This window comes from Carcharhinus amblyrhynchos, chromosome 27, assembly GCF_965287045.1.
Source record: "Carcharhinus amblyrhynchos chromosome 27, sCarAmb.v2.hapA, whole genome shotgun sequence".
Taxonomy (NCBI): domain Eukaryota; kingdom Metazoa; phylum Chordata; class Chondrichthyes; order Carcharhiniformes; family Carcharhinidae; genus Carcharhinus; species Carcharhinus amblyrhynchos.
In genome coordinates this window covers 21,901,885-21,917,941 of record NC_137350.1, presented here as the reverse complement: position 1 = coordinate 21,917,941, position 16,057 = coordinate 21,901,885, and the positions used below count along the sequence as shown (strand labels likewise).

At 38.4% G+C, this 16,057-nt stretch overlaps 1 protein-coding gene across 1 annotated transcript; it reads right to left on the bottom strand.

Moving 5' to 3' along the window:
- Positions 1–251: 251 nt before the first annotated feature.
- tmem101 (transmembrane protein 101) lies at positions 252–13,683 on the bottom strand. Its single transcript, XM_080213513.1, has 4 exons — positions 13,550–13,683; positions 8,912–9,092; positions 7,447–7,593; positions 252–6,969 (listed from the first exon to the last, which is right to left on the bottom strand). The coding sequence occupies exons 1-4, from the start codon at positions 13,678–13,680 to the stop codon at positions 6,661–6,663; spliced, it is 768 nt and encodes a 255-aa protein (XP_080069639.1). The 5' UTR covers positions 13,681–13,683; the 3' UTR covers positions 252–6,660.
- Positions 13,684–16,057: the final 2,374 nt, after the last annotated feature.

Below are 16,057 nucleotides of genomic sequence, written 5' to 3'. Positions count from 1 at the left end.
TTGCAACACTCCAGCATGTGTTCAGGTACAGAGGGAGAATTTAGCATGACTAAGGCACCTAACCAGCATACCTTTTGGACTATAGGAGGAAACCCATGCAAGCATGGGGAGAACACACTGGCATGAACCAACCCAGGAATCTAACCCAGGTGGAAGTTGGGAAGTGGACAAGAAACTAAAAGGAAGTACCAGGTTGAAAATTATTTATGTTTAAATGCAGAAGTGAAACAAAATATAAAGAACCACAAGACTGTTTTAGCACAAATGTTTATTGTAATATATTTAATGTGGGGGAAAAACCTAGCATATCAAAATGGAAACTGATCAGGGAAGAAAAGGTCCAAACGGATACTACTTCAAATACATTATAAAGCAGAGGAAATGCAAAAGCTTGCTGACAGACATGCACTCATTTTGACAAAGAATGATTAATGGTACTGCTGCCCTTATATAACTTAAGTCTACAACAGCTGAGATTACAAGGATTTGAAACACTGCTTTGCCTTATCATGAGTTTAACAGCAAGTTACATAATCAAAGTAAACCCAAAGTGAAAATAATTTTCTGTGAGACATACAAGACAAACTTGTTAAAAACTTTCCTGAAAAATTGAGAAATCAGTACAAGTACTATACTTTTAAAACTTTATTACATTTAGATTCTTGAAGTTTAGTTCCACTTTCAACTCTTCATCTAACACATGGGAAGCATTCGTTATGGTTCTAGACTTAAACAGGTTTTAATATGAACGCAACAAAAAAAAAAGTTGGGAGCACACAAATTATGGTACTGAATGCAAAAGGTGTCTTAGCTTTTTAATAAAATTATCAATTTAGTTACATAAAATTTATACATTTTACTTCTTCAAATGTGTAAACAATTTTTTCAGTCGAACATTGCCAATAGTGCACTTAATATATTGAAAAATTCTGAGCTGGCCACACATAGATAATCCAGGCAAGCATTAAGTAGTAAAATATTTCAAGTATATAACAGATAATGTCCATAATTGTTATACTTTCCATACATGCAAGTTTCAGCGGTAGTGTTTTCTGCTTAACAGACTAGATTCCTGCAACAATGAGTGGAAAATTCAATCTCACCAATGTCAGATCTACTTTAGTGATGCCTTAGCTAATAAGAGTAGCTGCCGTGTACTACAATAACTCATGTAAAAATCCATGACAAAACAGTTTTATATGAAGCAAGTGTCTGAAACTCTCAAATGCACCATTTCTTAGTAATCAATTTAAAGTCTAGATCTCCTAAAAGACGCTTCCTATTCACTCTGATCGCATTTCTTCAATTAATTTGATTAACACCTAAAATTAACAAGTTTAACAACATTACAAAGTATTTTCTTAGATTGTGAGATTCATGTACTTGGGCTCTAAACAAATTCGGTCTGAATTTTCGATTTTCTTTCGCCACGATAACTGATAAACCACTTACCACAAGGCTGTGCAGTTTTAGTTTTAGCTCTATACATGAAAGTTGTCAGTGCAAAATTGAACTTTAAAACTTCTGTATGATGAAATTTTACATGTTCTAATCCTGCACACCTATTATTAATGGAACTTGCATGAAATCATGTCACTTGACAGTTTATATACTGTAGCAAAAGAAAATTGCACCAGCATATTAAAATATATTTTCAATTCTTAGGTTTCAGAAGGTAAGTTAACAACTGGGGAGTGCTGACAGGTTTTACATTCGAAGAATTAGATTTTGTGATGTGAGAAATTTTTTTCTCCTTTTGCATATTGCAACATGTCGCAAGTATCTTTACAAAGAGAAAATATCCTACTGCTAAAATCCCATTATTGTGTGGTTTGCAGTCACAAAATGTCAACTTATTTGAAGAGAGTCCTTGACAATGAATTGGGGGTTGGGGATTTATTGCAGGGAAGAGGAATATTCCTGACATAATTACAAAATACTATGACGTTAGCACTGATGCTAATCAAGGTCATGCAAACAATGTATGCAAGGGCACACGGAAGATTTTGTGGTTACTGGCTTAAGTTCCATTTGACAAATATGTTAATAAAAGGTTTATTGGGTTTATCCAAACAAAAAGGAAAATGCAGCCAATTAATCAGACCCATTCTTAGTTATATTATTTTCCACACTGAGTTTTCACATCTTTTAAGGATGAAGTTTTGATCAGACTAAAGCTATTGGGTTTTCCTTATACCCCAACATAAGTTACTTAGAAACACCCAGTTTGTGAAATTAAAACAAAATTCTAAAAACCTTGTCAATGGAACAGCATAGTTGTAGAAATCCAACATTTTAAGTAAAAGCTGTGAATCTATCTTTAAATGAGAGTTGATCAGTGACATCAACATGCTGGTAATTAATGCTACCTTTACATCTAAGTCCAAATCCATGACTCCAGCCCCTGGTGAGTTTACAATATTGGGGAAAGGAAGGGGGAAATTGGAAAATATATCAATGTGGTTCACCACAGCAGAAGGCAAAGCACATCCCTTCCCTCCTAAATAGTGCACGGAAAACATCAAGACTCAAGACAGAATGTACAGAGGAAATAAATTTAAACTTTTCACACATTTTTCTGATCAGTGCATAGAGTAGAACATACTCTCTTAAGCAATGTGTGATTTCAATACAGTACAACTATAGACAAACACACATCCAGACACAGAAGGCAAACTAAATAAGGGTAATCTTCCCAAAGAACACCTACAAATGGAAGACATATTATCAAAATACAAAGATTCCAAGTTGCAAAAGACAATTACAGCACATGGTAATCACTGAATATTTTCATGTTTCCTAATTCAGCACATAATGAAGCTGCTATGAACTGTTACATTTAACATGTATGAACTGTATGAACTTTACATGTATGAACTGTTACATTTGCCATCACTGGAATATATTATTATGGAACTGGACTAACAGTGAGAGTACAGGATTTCATAACAGCAAGTAAGAATGTAAAAGCTTTGAACTATTTTAATCCTGCAACCATCCTCATTGAAGTAACTGCTACAAAGTTTAATAGGATTGAAAAAATTAGACTGTAATAGAGAAGATCTTAGGGGAGCTCTTTCAGCATGAAGTATTCTCTACTTGTAGAATTGGATTTGATTTAGAAGAAACTTTTCTACCAGTATGAAAAATAAATTCAAGTCACTTTGCTTCAATTTACTCTCACATCAAGAAGCATTCTAATTGATAAATTACATGCAATAAAAGAAACACGCAAGATGGCAGTGCTCCAAGGGGGAAAATGAATGACAATAATATAAACTAACATGCATCTTTTTATGTTAATAATTGATTTTGTATTGAAGAGTATTTCATTAAGCTTTTGTTTAAATGAAGATGTTAGTGAAATCCATTACTTTCTATTTCAGGTCAACTTTGTTTAAAAAGTAATTGTAGCACAAAACGGAATGGTAAAAATACCCAAACAAGCTTGAATTACAACAGTTGCTCCCACTTTTGAAAGGATATTGTATTTACAATGTAAGCCATGTATTTAAATTGATATTCAATCAGTATACAAACTTCAAAATAATTGAATTGAAACAATTTAAAATTACAAGCTTATTAATGGACAACCATTCTAATCAGTCAACATGACAGCTTTTGGTTGACAATCTGCGCCATCTTAAATATATATCAAATGTAATTACTTTGGAAAAACCATCCATGAAATACACCTGAGATTGATCAGCAAGTATTTAAAGAACTTTAAACAAAGAATTCAAGTTTATTTCAGATATTTTCATTTCAACATTTAAGTGCCCTTTCTTTTAATGTGAATGTAAAAATTAGTGCTGGGACAACTGAATATTTTCAACATTTTGTATCCAATGTTAGAATAAGGCACTTGCAGATCAAAATGCACAATGGTTACACATGAAATAAAGCCCTTTGCCGTTTCTTGCTTTGACAATGTGTCATAATTCCAAACTCTATCAGTTAAAATTATGTCCCATTTCCCACATCAGCCTTCAAGATCAAAGTCAGTTGCCCAAATTAGTATCCTGTTACTACGGGCTGTATGTGCTTTGTGACTGCCCAATTTCAATTTATCTGTTGACTTTTATATTAGCAGAGAAAAGGCATGCAGCAAAGTTCAATCTATTCTGACACTGGTCCAATGCAGTAACACAGTGGATGGAGTCTCTTCCCCTTCTCCTGCAATTTGCTAGGCCCACTCGTATAACAAAACATAGATCAGGGAAAAAAATACAAATAGTGCACCCCCACTAAGTAAGTCATTATTAATGCATCCAAAGTGAATTCAGATCAAATATCACCACTCAATCAAACCCTTTAAATATACAGCAACATCAGTGCATTGGAAGCACAATATAAATCCCCGCTACATGAACCAAGATGTAGCCTTATACAAATCAGATCAACCACAAAAACAAATAGCAGTGAATGAGCTGAATCCAGGTCATTCAGAATCACAGCACTCACCTGATGTAAACACACTGTTTGTGGAAAAAAAGCAATAGTAATAATCTGGAAAAGGATGTATTGTATTTGTTTTGCATTCTTCACCAATTTCAGCAAAATTCACAAACTAAGATTTTAAATCCCATTGAAATTTGAGACTTTAGAGATCTAAAAATTTTAGAAACATGAACTACTAACCTACAATGGTGTTACCATATAGAATAGAGACCCTATTTTTCAGGCAAACTATCCAGATGCCATCACTGAAAGGCAGAACAGGTGCCCCAACAATTCATCAGCACTTTGATTTAGAAGGAAAGTTATCACAACATACAGGATGTTCTTACCATGAAATCTTTCACCTCCCATTTCTGCATAGCTAACAAACAATACCAACACAAAGACAATAAACTTAGCTCAGCCCACCACCCATCCTGAACAGGTTATAAAGAAGTAAACCTTGATTGAACAAAATGGACACAGCCTTTATCTGGACTTATTTTTGTTAAATATCATTTGTTCAAAAATAAATTGTTTTTCTACATGCTTGCAAGCAGAAATGATAAAAACTAAATTGCACAGAATCACAAGGAGGAAATACAACAAAGCATTCTAACTGACCAACAAAAAACGTTGTGAAGGATTAATTGTACAAGCATAAAGTTTATCCATACCTCTACTGCATGTCTTCATCATTCTGACTAAGCACAGTTCATTGAACTATCGATAATATGGCTGGTTGCAAGATACCCTAATGTAATTCAGTTTTTAAACTCTGGTTTCAATCTGTTTGGACAGTTTTCATATTGATCACCAGTAAGGGCTTCATAATTTTAGCACTAATTCTGATTGCTGAGAAGGAAATGGACCTGAAGAGAAGGGGAGAGAAAGAAAGCGAAGGTCCATCCAAAAGCTAATGAATGTTCCTGCTGAGTTATCACACTTTGAGGAATTTTCTCAGAGCTTTTATCAGTATTTCACTAAAAAAATAGAGATGAAAGGGCTTCCTGGATGCATTTTGAAAAGCAACTCAAGATTTAAAAAGTCAGTTTCAACATTTTAAAATAGAACTTGACATTTATCCATGGGTAACTATTTATTAAAGCTAGTGATCTGTCAAGAGAAATCTATCCACCCATTCCCCCCCTCAAAAATCACAGAACAGATAGAATTTGGAATGACCGTGAAAGTCACTGGAATTAACTAAAAGGTTAGACAAAACAAAGCTGAAATATTATGATTGCTACATTCACAGAACGTATAGGTGCTACATTTTAATAGCAATGTCTGTAGTGCACTGGTCTACAATATCCACCTGAGCTGATTCATCAGATGATCTTCTGGCCTACCTTCACCATTTGCCTCCTCGAGAAACAAGTGAGATACTTTAGAAGGATAATCCTTTGGATCAAACATTTTGTTCTGATTTGTTTAAATTACTAAAGCAGCAGAGAATCTGATGATTGGCAGATTGCTATTTAAGTGTTAAAAATGTTAAGCTGAGAAGTGCCCGAGGCATTAGGGGTCAAAAACAAAAATGTCACATAAAAGGAAAAGTCCTGTCTGTGGCCCGTAAGAAATCCACTGGTTCAGTGCAAAGCACGTCCTTGAAGCTGTCAGCTAGCTCAGCTGATACCTCTCCAATACAGCTTGCTGGCATGAGTAACCAAATAAGAAATGGAAGATGGAAAAAATATTGGGATTTTAAAACTGTGCGGAAATTAATTTGCAGAAGAATAAAGGAACACATCATCAATGGTTACGTAAATCCTAGGACACCACGCAATAACAAATCATGGACCATTTCTATCATTCATGATGCAGCACACAGAACTAATAATTTACACAAATTGGACTTTGGTGAAAAAAGTAGATCAATAAACAGAAAGTGGGCCAATTTTCCAAATATATGCTCCTGGCATAAAAGCTGACTTGCCAAAAGCAGCTCCTGGTTTCTCTGGGCATGGTCCTGGAAAGGAAGCTCTAACCTCAGAGCATACATTCACAAAGTTGGCCCTCAGCTATTCAGCACATTCACCAGTATCCTAAGCAACTGTTCATACACAAGTTGTTTTATCTTTAGAATTGTCCAAGAATATGATCTATATTGAAAATATACTTAAGAACCTATACATTTAAAAAAATGTCAAATAAATAGCAATACAAGGCAGTGGTTTCATTTGTGCCATGCATAAAGAACCCCACATTTAAAAACTGTTAACAATCTGTTGCCAAAATTATAGCAACACCAAAAATGCCCACATTCTGCCCAAGCAGCTTCATTTGATTCCAAAACTCGATCCGGCGGGAATGATGCCAGTAGCCCACGTTTCCATCGATAAAGAGAACTATAAGGGGCATAAGAACAGACAGTATCTGGGCTGCAGTCCGTATACAATACCCAGAAAGGAAAGACAAGGCCAGCACAGCATACAGTACAAATAACAACTGCAGTGTGACTTCACCTCCTATGATGTGGTTCAGATAGGCCAGACGATCCTCTTTGCTATGCTGCAGGGAATAGGCCTGTGGATTAAATACCACACAATTAGAGTTCCACAATGTTTAAGAAAAAGTACAGAGAAAAATACTAGAAATCTTAAGCTGGTCATCTTTTATAAGGGTTGCATGCAGCAGTGTTTCATTAACTCCGCTGAAAAACAACCTTAAATGGAATTCTGCATAGCTGATTGGCTTTTGGGGATGGAGAAAAATTGCAAAGAGCAGCAGAATTAGGTTAGCACTGGTCCCAAATTTGTACTAAAAAAAATGAGAATATGCTGACATTCTGAGGTTGCAGTGCCAAGATCAAATATGTAATTTCGCACATTAAGTAGCACTGGTGAGCTACTGATTCTAATCAATGACACACTGATACAATATTGATATACATAGAAAATAGTTTCTAGTACGAGTCTATTTTAGTTGGTGATTACACAGAGATTGCGCTTACTTTATATCCATCCACCTTTAACTGTTGCATCAGGAAGCTCAAGTACTCACCACACAGATTAGGTTGATGCCAAGGAACACTTGACCAGTAGACTGCAATGACCTCGTCCGAGGCTTCTGCCGATAAACCTCGCCGGCACCACTCGCTAAAACCAGAAATCCTCCTATAACGGCTATAGTTCTAGAATACATCCTTACCTGAGGGATTCAAAATATTAGTTTTATATACTTCAGCGGCTTACTGACCTTTTTCCTATTTCCTCCTCCACTCACCATCCCCCCAAAAAAATTTATGTGTAGGCATTTTAACAACAGTTTTTATCTGAGTACTGAACATCAAATAGTAAAATGCCACACAGGCTAAAAAATGTATTTCAAGTCAGACTAAGGTTTACTCTGAAACACAAATAAAACTCAATTGAAAATGTGACACCTGGTATAATTCAATACTCAATCCAGCTTAAATCCACCCTTCCAACAAAATCTTACTTTGGAATGAAGTCCATCTGCTTTGGTGGTGGAGAGGAGCTAAAGAGAAGTTGCAACTACTTTTGGACAAACTTCAGCTGAGGAAAATAAAGTCACCTTTGAACCTCAATGATACTAAAAATAAATCTCAAATATTATTTTGTGAGAAATGCATTTTTCCTGAAAGGTTTCTTCATAGGTAAGCGGCCTCTGAAACCCATTAGTCTTGCATCCATGTATGCGTGGGGATCGGTGGGTATTACTATTATCTGACCATTGCAATCAGTATTTATTTTCATCTGCTTCATCAGCAGATGCACAGAATGAATGCAGTGTACGCAGCAAATAAGCACGAGTAAAGTCCACCCTGAGTCACACTTCAGCCACCCCTTAAGCCTCTCACCTCCTGCACTAACTCAATTGGTCACAGAAACAGGTAGAGATGGCTATAGAACACTAGGCATACCTAAAATGAGATGGTAACTTGACTCTCCTCCTCTGTTACACCCATAAAACCTGGAACTAAAATGACTTCAAGGTCAGCCATATCCTGATTCAAACTGATTTTATTTTGCAGAAGTGAAGTCTTTATGTGAATTATTAAATTATAATTAAGCTTAAATTTGCCTCGTGGTTCAAGTTATCCAGCAGCCAGATGTGCCTTGCTGGGTGATTACACATTTAAGATATTCTCCTCTTCCTTAGTTTTCCCAAAACCATCTCCAGCTAATGGTGTACAATGGGAATCCAACTCAACCCCTGGTTTGTATCAATTCTACGTAGTTGGACCCCAGTCTGAAGAGTCCCAGAAATTACTTCCTGCAATTTTCTCTGAGGGAGTAAACCACCACAAAGCAAGGTGAAACCTTAGAACAACAATCCGTACATGAATCCGTGGCAGACTTAAAGTATACGTAATGGAATTACACCAATGTGATTACTTCTTGCTATGTGCATAAGTGGTGCAGAGTACGAGTTTCATTTGCAGTAGGATTCTACGCTTAGACAATTTAACCACACAGAACACCAATAATATTGTTTCTCTTACCTTGAGCCAGTCTCCATAATGCACTTGTTCTCCAATATATGATGCATATGTGCTAACAGCCAATTGAAGGGCAGCCCCCAAAGCAAACCATCTCCTCTTCACCCCAAAGGACATGAAACTGGCACAGATAACTGCAGCGCCAATATCAAAATAGAGGTACGGCACTGGAATATCCGGCTTCCTAAAGAGAAGATGCAAGGCCGTCAATTACACCAGAAAACCAGCAAACACAATGTGCATTTCAAGTGGATCTTAAGTCTTTTCGACATAAATCAGTTAATTTTCAACACAATTCCGAAAATACATAGCAGCAAAAAGAAAAATCAATTACTTGAACGTCCTTGGATAAAGTATTGATATGGACAGAATTTGAAAAAGTTGCAATCTATTCAAACAAACTTCAAATTAATACTAATCTGCTCAAAGATTGCAACTCTCAGGTTCCACAGGCAACACAGGAATACCAACATTCCTACAACAAAATGTAACCCAACCTCAGATGATTAGCGTGAATGAGGCAAAGACAAACTTATTGCCAGCACTTGGCAGCCTGCTTCCTCACATTAAATGATGGAGGTTAAATTTCTTGTGCTCCCAGAAGGAACCCATCAGAAACAGGGGCCTGGAGCTTGGAAAGCATCAATTTACTTCTAACTAACTCACTGCAAGTAGAAAGTGCACCTCAGCCCTGCTTCCCCAGGTTTTGTGCAAGTCAGCGCCTTCTCTCATTAGCTTAGCAGATCAGTGCGACCTATGACACAGTACTGATCTAAAGCAGAACTCACTCCTGCAAGTTAAATTTATTTGGTCAAATCAGCAACGGGAAATTGTAACAGGCTTCAGCATCCTTAGACAAGGTGCACTTCAAACAAAATGGGAAAAGAGTCATTTCAATTCATGCTCCTGTCCAGTTCTGAGAACACAGGTTAAAATATGCAGAGACGGTGTCTGTCAGGTAAGGGACAGATTTGGTGCAGCTCCTCCAATCAATACTAGTCACTGAAGCTCTCATATAAAGAGCAAATTCTTTAACGAAATATCAAAAGGTAGACAAGAGCAGTAGCTGGTGTTTTCAGCAGAAGCGGGAAGAAAATCTGGTGAAAATATATTTTGGATGAAAAAAATTTTAATTATTCTTTATCTTTCAATGTAATTTTAAGATATCAGGAATAAGTACCAATCTATTCCCCAACAGTCCAGAAGGTTTTGATTTAATTTACTGTCATGTATTAGTACAAGTGAAAAGTATTATTTCTTGCACACTATACAGACAAAACATACCATTCATAAAGAAGGAAACAAGAGCATGCAGAATATAGTGTTACAGTCATAGGTAGGGAGTAGAGAAAGATCAACTTAATACAAGGTAGGTCCATTCAAAAGTCTGATGGCAGCAGGGAAGAAGATGTTCTTGAGTCGGTTGGTACGTGACCTCTGACTTTTGTATCTTTATCCTGATGGGAGAAGGTGGAAGAGATAATGTCCAGGGTGCACGGGGTCCTTAATTATGCTGGCTGCTTTGCCGAGGCAGCAGGAAGTGTAGACAGAGTCAATGGATGGGAGGCTGGTTTGTGTGATGGATTGGGCTACATTCATGACCTTTTGTAGTTTCTTGCGGTCTTGCACAGAGCAGGAGCCATACCAAGCTGTGATACAACCAGAAAGAATGTTCTCTATGGTGCATCTGTAAAAGTTGGAGAGAGTCGTAGCTGACACGCCAAATTTCCTTAGTCTTCTGAGAAAGCAGAGGCACTGATGGGCTTTCTTAACTATAGTGTCAATATGGGGGGGCCAAGACAAGGTGTTGGTGATCTGGACACCTACAAACTTGAAGCTTTCAACCATTTCCACATCCCATTGATGTAGACAAGGGCATATTCTTCATTACACTTTGTTTTGCTGACATTGAGGGACAGATTATTGTCGCCGCACTAGTTCATGAGACTCTCTATCTCATTCCAGTATTCTGCCTCATGATTGTTTGAGATTTGACTAACTACAGTAGTATTGTCAGCAAACTTGAAAATCGAATTACAGGCGAATTTGGTGTACAAGGAGTATAGTAGGGGGCTGAGAACACAGCTTGTTTGGCATTGGTGCTGAGGGTGATCGTGGAGGAGGTGTTGCTGCTGATGCTTACTGATTGTGGTCTGTGGGTTAGGAAATTCAGGATCCAGTCACAGAGGGAGGAGCCAAGGCCCACACCACGAGTATGGAGATGAGTTTTGTAGGAATAATGGTGTGAAAGGCTGAGCTGCAATCAATAAATAGGAGTGTGACATAGGTGCCTTTGTTATCGAGGTGTTCCAGGGTTGAGTGTATGGTCAGGGAGATGGCATCTGCTACGGACCTGTTACGGCAATGTCCAATTTTACAATGATTAACATTGCACATGCCACGAATCACTTACCAACGGACTTTAGCTTACAACTTGGGAGTGATGTGACCACTCTTCGCATAAACTGCATGACATTTGTCAGATAGCATCAACATGCACAGACTTTCTAGCCAATTTGGTTCACATACAGAACCTTCTGAATGAGTGACAACTTCCTTCAACAACAAGTAGTAACATTTATATAGATCCTTAGCATTGTAAAGCATTCTAAGGCACTTTGCAGGTGTGTTATCAAATAAAATTTGACACCAAGCCTCACGAGGAGATATTAGGACAGATCTTGGTCAAAGAGATAGGTTTTAGGGAGCATCTAAAAGGATAAAAAAAGAGATGGAGAGGTTTGGGTGGGAATTCTGAAACTTAGCCTCTGAGAAGCAAAGGGCACAGCCAGTAATGCAAAGCGATTAAAAATGAAAACGCGTTGATTTCTGGTTGCCGTAAGTTTGAAATAATATCACTTCAGACTCAAAACTCCCTTGAGTGTTTCTTGCTGCTTTCCAAATGGTCAGTGGACTGAATAGACCTGATATATTGCTACTCAGCACATGACCACAGTGCAACAGTGAATGTAGCATCATAGCACAGATATTCACCTAATTAATTTTTAACTCTTTTTGAATAATATGAAAGAGCACAAAAAAGGCCAAATTGGAAGAACAGAGATCTTGGAGGGCCACAAGACTGGAGAGGTTGGGAGAAGGTAGCTGATGAAGGGATTTCAAAATCTCCGTTCAATGCTAGCAACAACTGCAATCATATCCCTTCTCTTTGACCATAGTTCAGTGCTCCAAAACCTATTTCCCTTTGCCCTGACATTCATATTTATCTTTCTACCATTCAAGACATTTTCCTGCCTATGAACAGTCCTACACAAGTAAAGTTATTATTATGAAAACCCACTGAGGAATCAGCAGAGCAGGAAGTCACTTGAAAAATTTAAGAGTAAATTGGGTTTAATTTGCAGTGGATCAGTTAGCAATAGATCATGTAACATGTGGACCTACATTGCCATGACTGCTGAATATTTTGATGCAAACTTATGATAATTTCATTATTTTAAATCTTTTGGGGCAAGGATAAATAATCCATCAATTTTCAGAGAAATTCCCTGCCTGACCCTTGGTGCTGTTCGAAATGGAGTAGTTTAACAAAATTTCTGGCAAAGGGAAATCAATCTGAGATGTTAGTTCAATTCACCAAATGGTACTGAGTGCTTCCAGCAACTGCTGTACTTGGCTTTTGGTCTGCAACTCCAAGCGAAATAAAAAATTGCATTCATGTAGTACTTAAAAAACAACAAATACTTTGATGGTACAAGTCACCATTGTAATGCAAGAAATAGGTACAGCCAATGTGCGAAAAATCAAACTTTGAAAAAGAAGCAGGGTGATAATGATCAAATAAGACCAGAAATCTTCAGCCATTCACGCCCCGCCATTGGTGCCAACACAAACGGAGAAGTTAGTGCTCAGCCAAATCTCCATTCACTGCAGCAGGACTAGAGAATCCCAGCCACGGGCGAGGTCAGAGAATATAACCTTGTCTGTTTTTGTGATGTTGATTGCAAAACAATTATTGTCCAGGTAACAGGAGTGGGGAGGGGTGCAAAGAGGCAAAATAGATCCCCTACTTTTCTTCCAGTGTCATGGAATCATTGACACCCCACCCAAGAGGACAGACAGCAGGACCACGGTTTAACATCCAGCACTGCCAACAGTGCAGAGCTCCCTCAGTACTGCTTTGGAGCGTTAGCCCACGGGAGGGAGGGGTGCTAAACCCACAACTGAAATTTAACTCAAACAAAAACAGAAAATGCCATAAGATCTGGAGAGAGAATATAGACAATGTTTCACGTCTGGACAAAAGGGTCAATCTGACTCAAAACATTGGGCGGGAGTTTCCTCCAGCCTTGCCCAAAACCGGAAAACCCTGCCCGAGGGAAATGGATCTTTGCACAGTCAGCTTCCCATGGTGGGCGGGTTGGGAAAATTCCCCCCATTGGCTCTATTCTCTTTCCACAGATGCTGTCAGACCTGAGGTTTTCCAGCATTTTCTGTTTTTGTTCCAGATTCCAGCATCCGCAGTATTTTGCCTTTATCTTATTGAAATTTAAAAGCTCTTTATTCCTCTGGGTGTGAATGAGAGGGTTGGGGTGAGCGGGGTGGGGGGGTGCCGCTGTTTATCTTCCCCCTGTCCCTGTCCCAGGCCCCGGGCTCCGCCTCAGTTCGTTCCCGGCTCACCTGCGCTGGTCGGCCCGCTCGGCGAACAGCATCAACATGCTGAAGCAATTCCAGAAGGGGAAGCGGGTCAGGATGATGGCGCCGAAGCGCATGAGGATTTTGTACAGCCGCCTGCGAGCCTCCACCGCCATATCTTCCCGTCCCGTCTGCGACACTATTCCGGCTGGAAAACCAGCGCCGAGCACCGGGTTCCCCTTCCCCCAGCCTCACCGCCCCTGGGACCAGAACTCTCAACTTTTAAAAACATCCCCCTCCAGCTCTCTAATCAAACATTTGCGCGATTTAGCGATCTCAATTATCTACCTCTACCTATCTCTCTAATCAGTTTCTTGTTTCCTGACACCTATTAAAACAAAAATAAACCCAGGGTTGTGCTCAGTATTTTCTTTGGCACGCAATCTCACTGCTAACAGTTCCCTGGTTTTCGTAGCTGGTGGAGGTTTCACTCTGATTAATGCTCCTTATCAATTTACAAAATCATTCATTTATAATTTCAATCACAATACAGAGAGTTCACTGACAGGAAGATTGAAAAAAATATTTTGACAATAGTTGCTAACTGAATACTATGAAAGAAAATTATAACTGCTTTCACAAACTGGCTTCTCAAGTTTAAAGTTTATTTGTTAGTGTCACAAGTAGGCTTACACCAACACTACAATGAAATTCCTGTGAAAATCCCCTCGTCACCACACTCTGGGTACACTGAGGGAGGATTTAGCGATTCCAATGCACCTAACCAGGACATCTTTAGGATTGTGGGTGGAAACCGGAGCATCCAATGGTTAGCATTGCTACCTCATAGTGCCAGGGACCTGTGTTCGATTCCCAGCTTGGGTCACTGTGTGTGGAATTTGCACATTTTCCCTGTGTCTGAGTGGGTTTCCTCACACAATCCAAAGATCTGCTGGTTAGGTGAACTGGCTATGCTAGATTCTCCCTCAGTGTACCCAAACAGATGCTGGAGTGTGGTAACTAGGGAATTATCACAGTACCTTCATTGCAGTGCAAATGTAAGCCTACTTGTGATTAATATATAAACTTTAACTTTAAAAAGTTTCCAGAAATGGTGATGATATAAATGGTCAGATAATCTGTTTTAGACATGTTTTTGAGGGATATCAAAAGAACTCCCCACATCCACAGGAAAAATTGAGCTTTGGTTTAACACCACATCCAAAAGACAACGTCCCCAACAGTGTTGCACTCCCACAGTACTGTAGTAAAATGTCAGCTTAGTTATGGACTTAACTCTCTAGGGAAGGGCTTGTACCATATAATCTACATAACTTGAAAAGTGAGAGTGTCATGAGCCAAGGCTGATAATTCAGGAAATGGCAGCACAAGTTATTGAAGTACCATGTAGACACAATAAAGCTGCTAAAAAGACATCAGTTGAGCATGAGTAAATTACATGGAAATTTAAACATAGAAATGGACCATTCAGCCCAACAAGTCTGTGCCACTGTTTATGCTTCACATGAGCCTTTTCCCCACTTTACCTCATCTCACCTTATTAACATATCTCTTCCTAGACCTTTCTTCCTCTGTACTTAGCTAGCTTCTATGCATCTATGAGATGTGAAAAGTTCTGGCATTAAAGTAAGAAAGCAAAGGACATGTTCATCCTACCAACTCAATTTTCACTCATCTGTCAATAACACATCTAAATCCAAAAGCACCTTCTCTGAAAAAAATCATGCATTTGTAAAATCAAAGCGTCACTTAGAAATTATATATAATTACTATTCAAAAATGCAATTAAAATTTACACCCGTAATTGAAGTATGGAACAAATGTTGCTTAGATCTCAGAGGTTGAGAAAATAGTTTAAGGATAACCAAGAGAAAGAAAAACATTCAAAATGGGGTGGGAAGGTGCTTTGAAGAAAAGATGGGTCTATGAATAAATCTGAGGCCAAAAAAGTTACAATATATACAAGAATATGCATTTAAAAAGAAGGGAAATCAATCAGATTGTTTAAAAAGAAATTAAACAAAACTCCCAAGCAACTTGAAGCTGGAAATAAATTAGAATTGAAAGATAAAGAGGCATAATTTGAAAGTTGAGAAAATGTTAGCTGGAAAAGAGTACTCTCGTGCTTCAAGGGGTAAATATTCCCAGTACTGGACCATATTGGCTAGGAGTATTCTAGTGTCAAAGCCAGATATATTTTGATTTATGTCAGCTAATAAAAGAATGTTATGATGGATCCCTGGTCTAGAGAGGGGAATATTTAACTTGTTTACATGCACAATTAAGTGATAACCTTGGCAAAACTGGCAAGGACTGCATTTTGTTGTCCATCCCTAATTGCCCTTCCATTCTGACTGATCGCCCCTCTACCGCCACTATATCTGCAGCCAGGTGTCCATGGAGAGGGAGCTTGCAGTGTCCACGGGCACAGTTGATACCTTCAGCACCCACTGGGCACCGGAGGGGCTGGAGTGTATTATAAACACCGAAAATCACATTACGATTTAATGTTTTAAGTTTCCTTTCAACTTT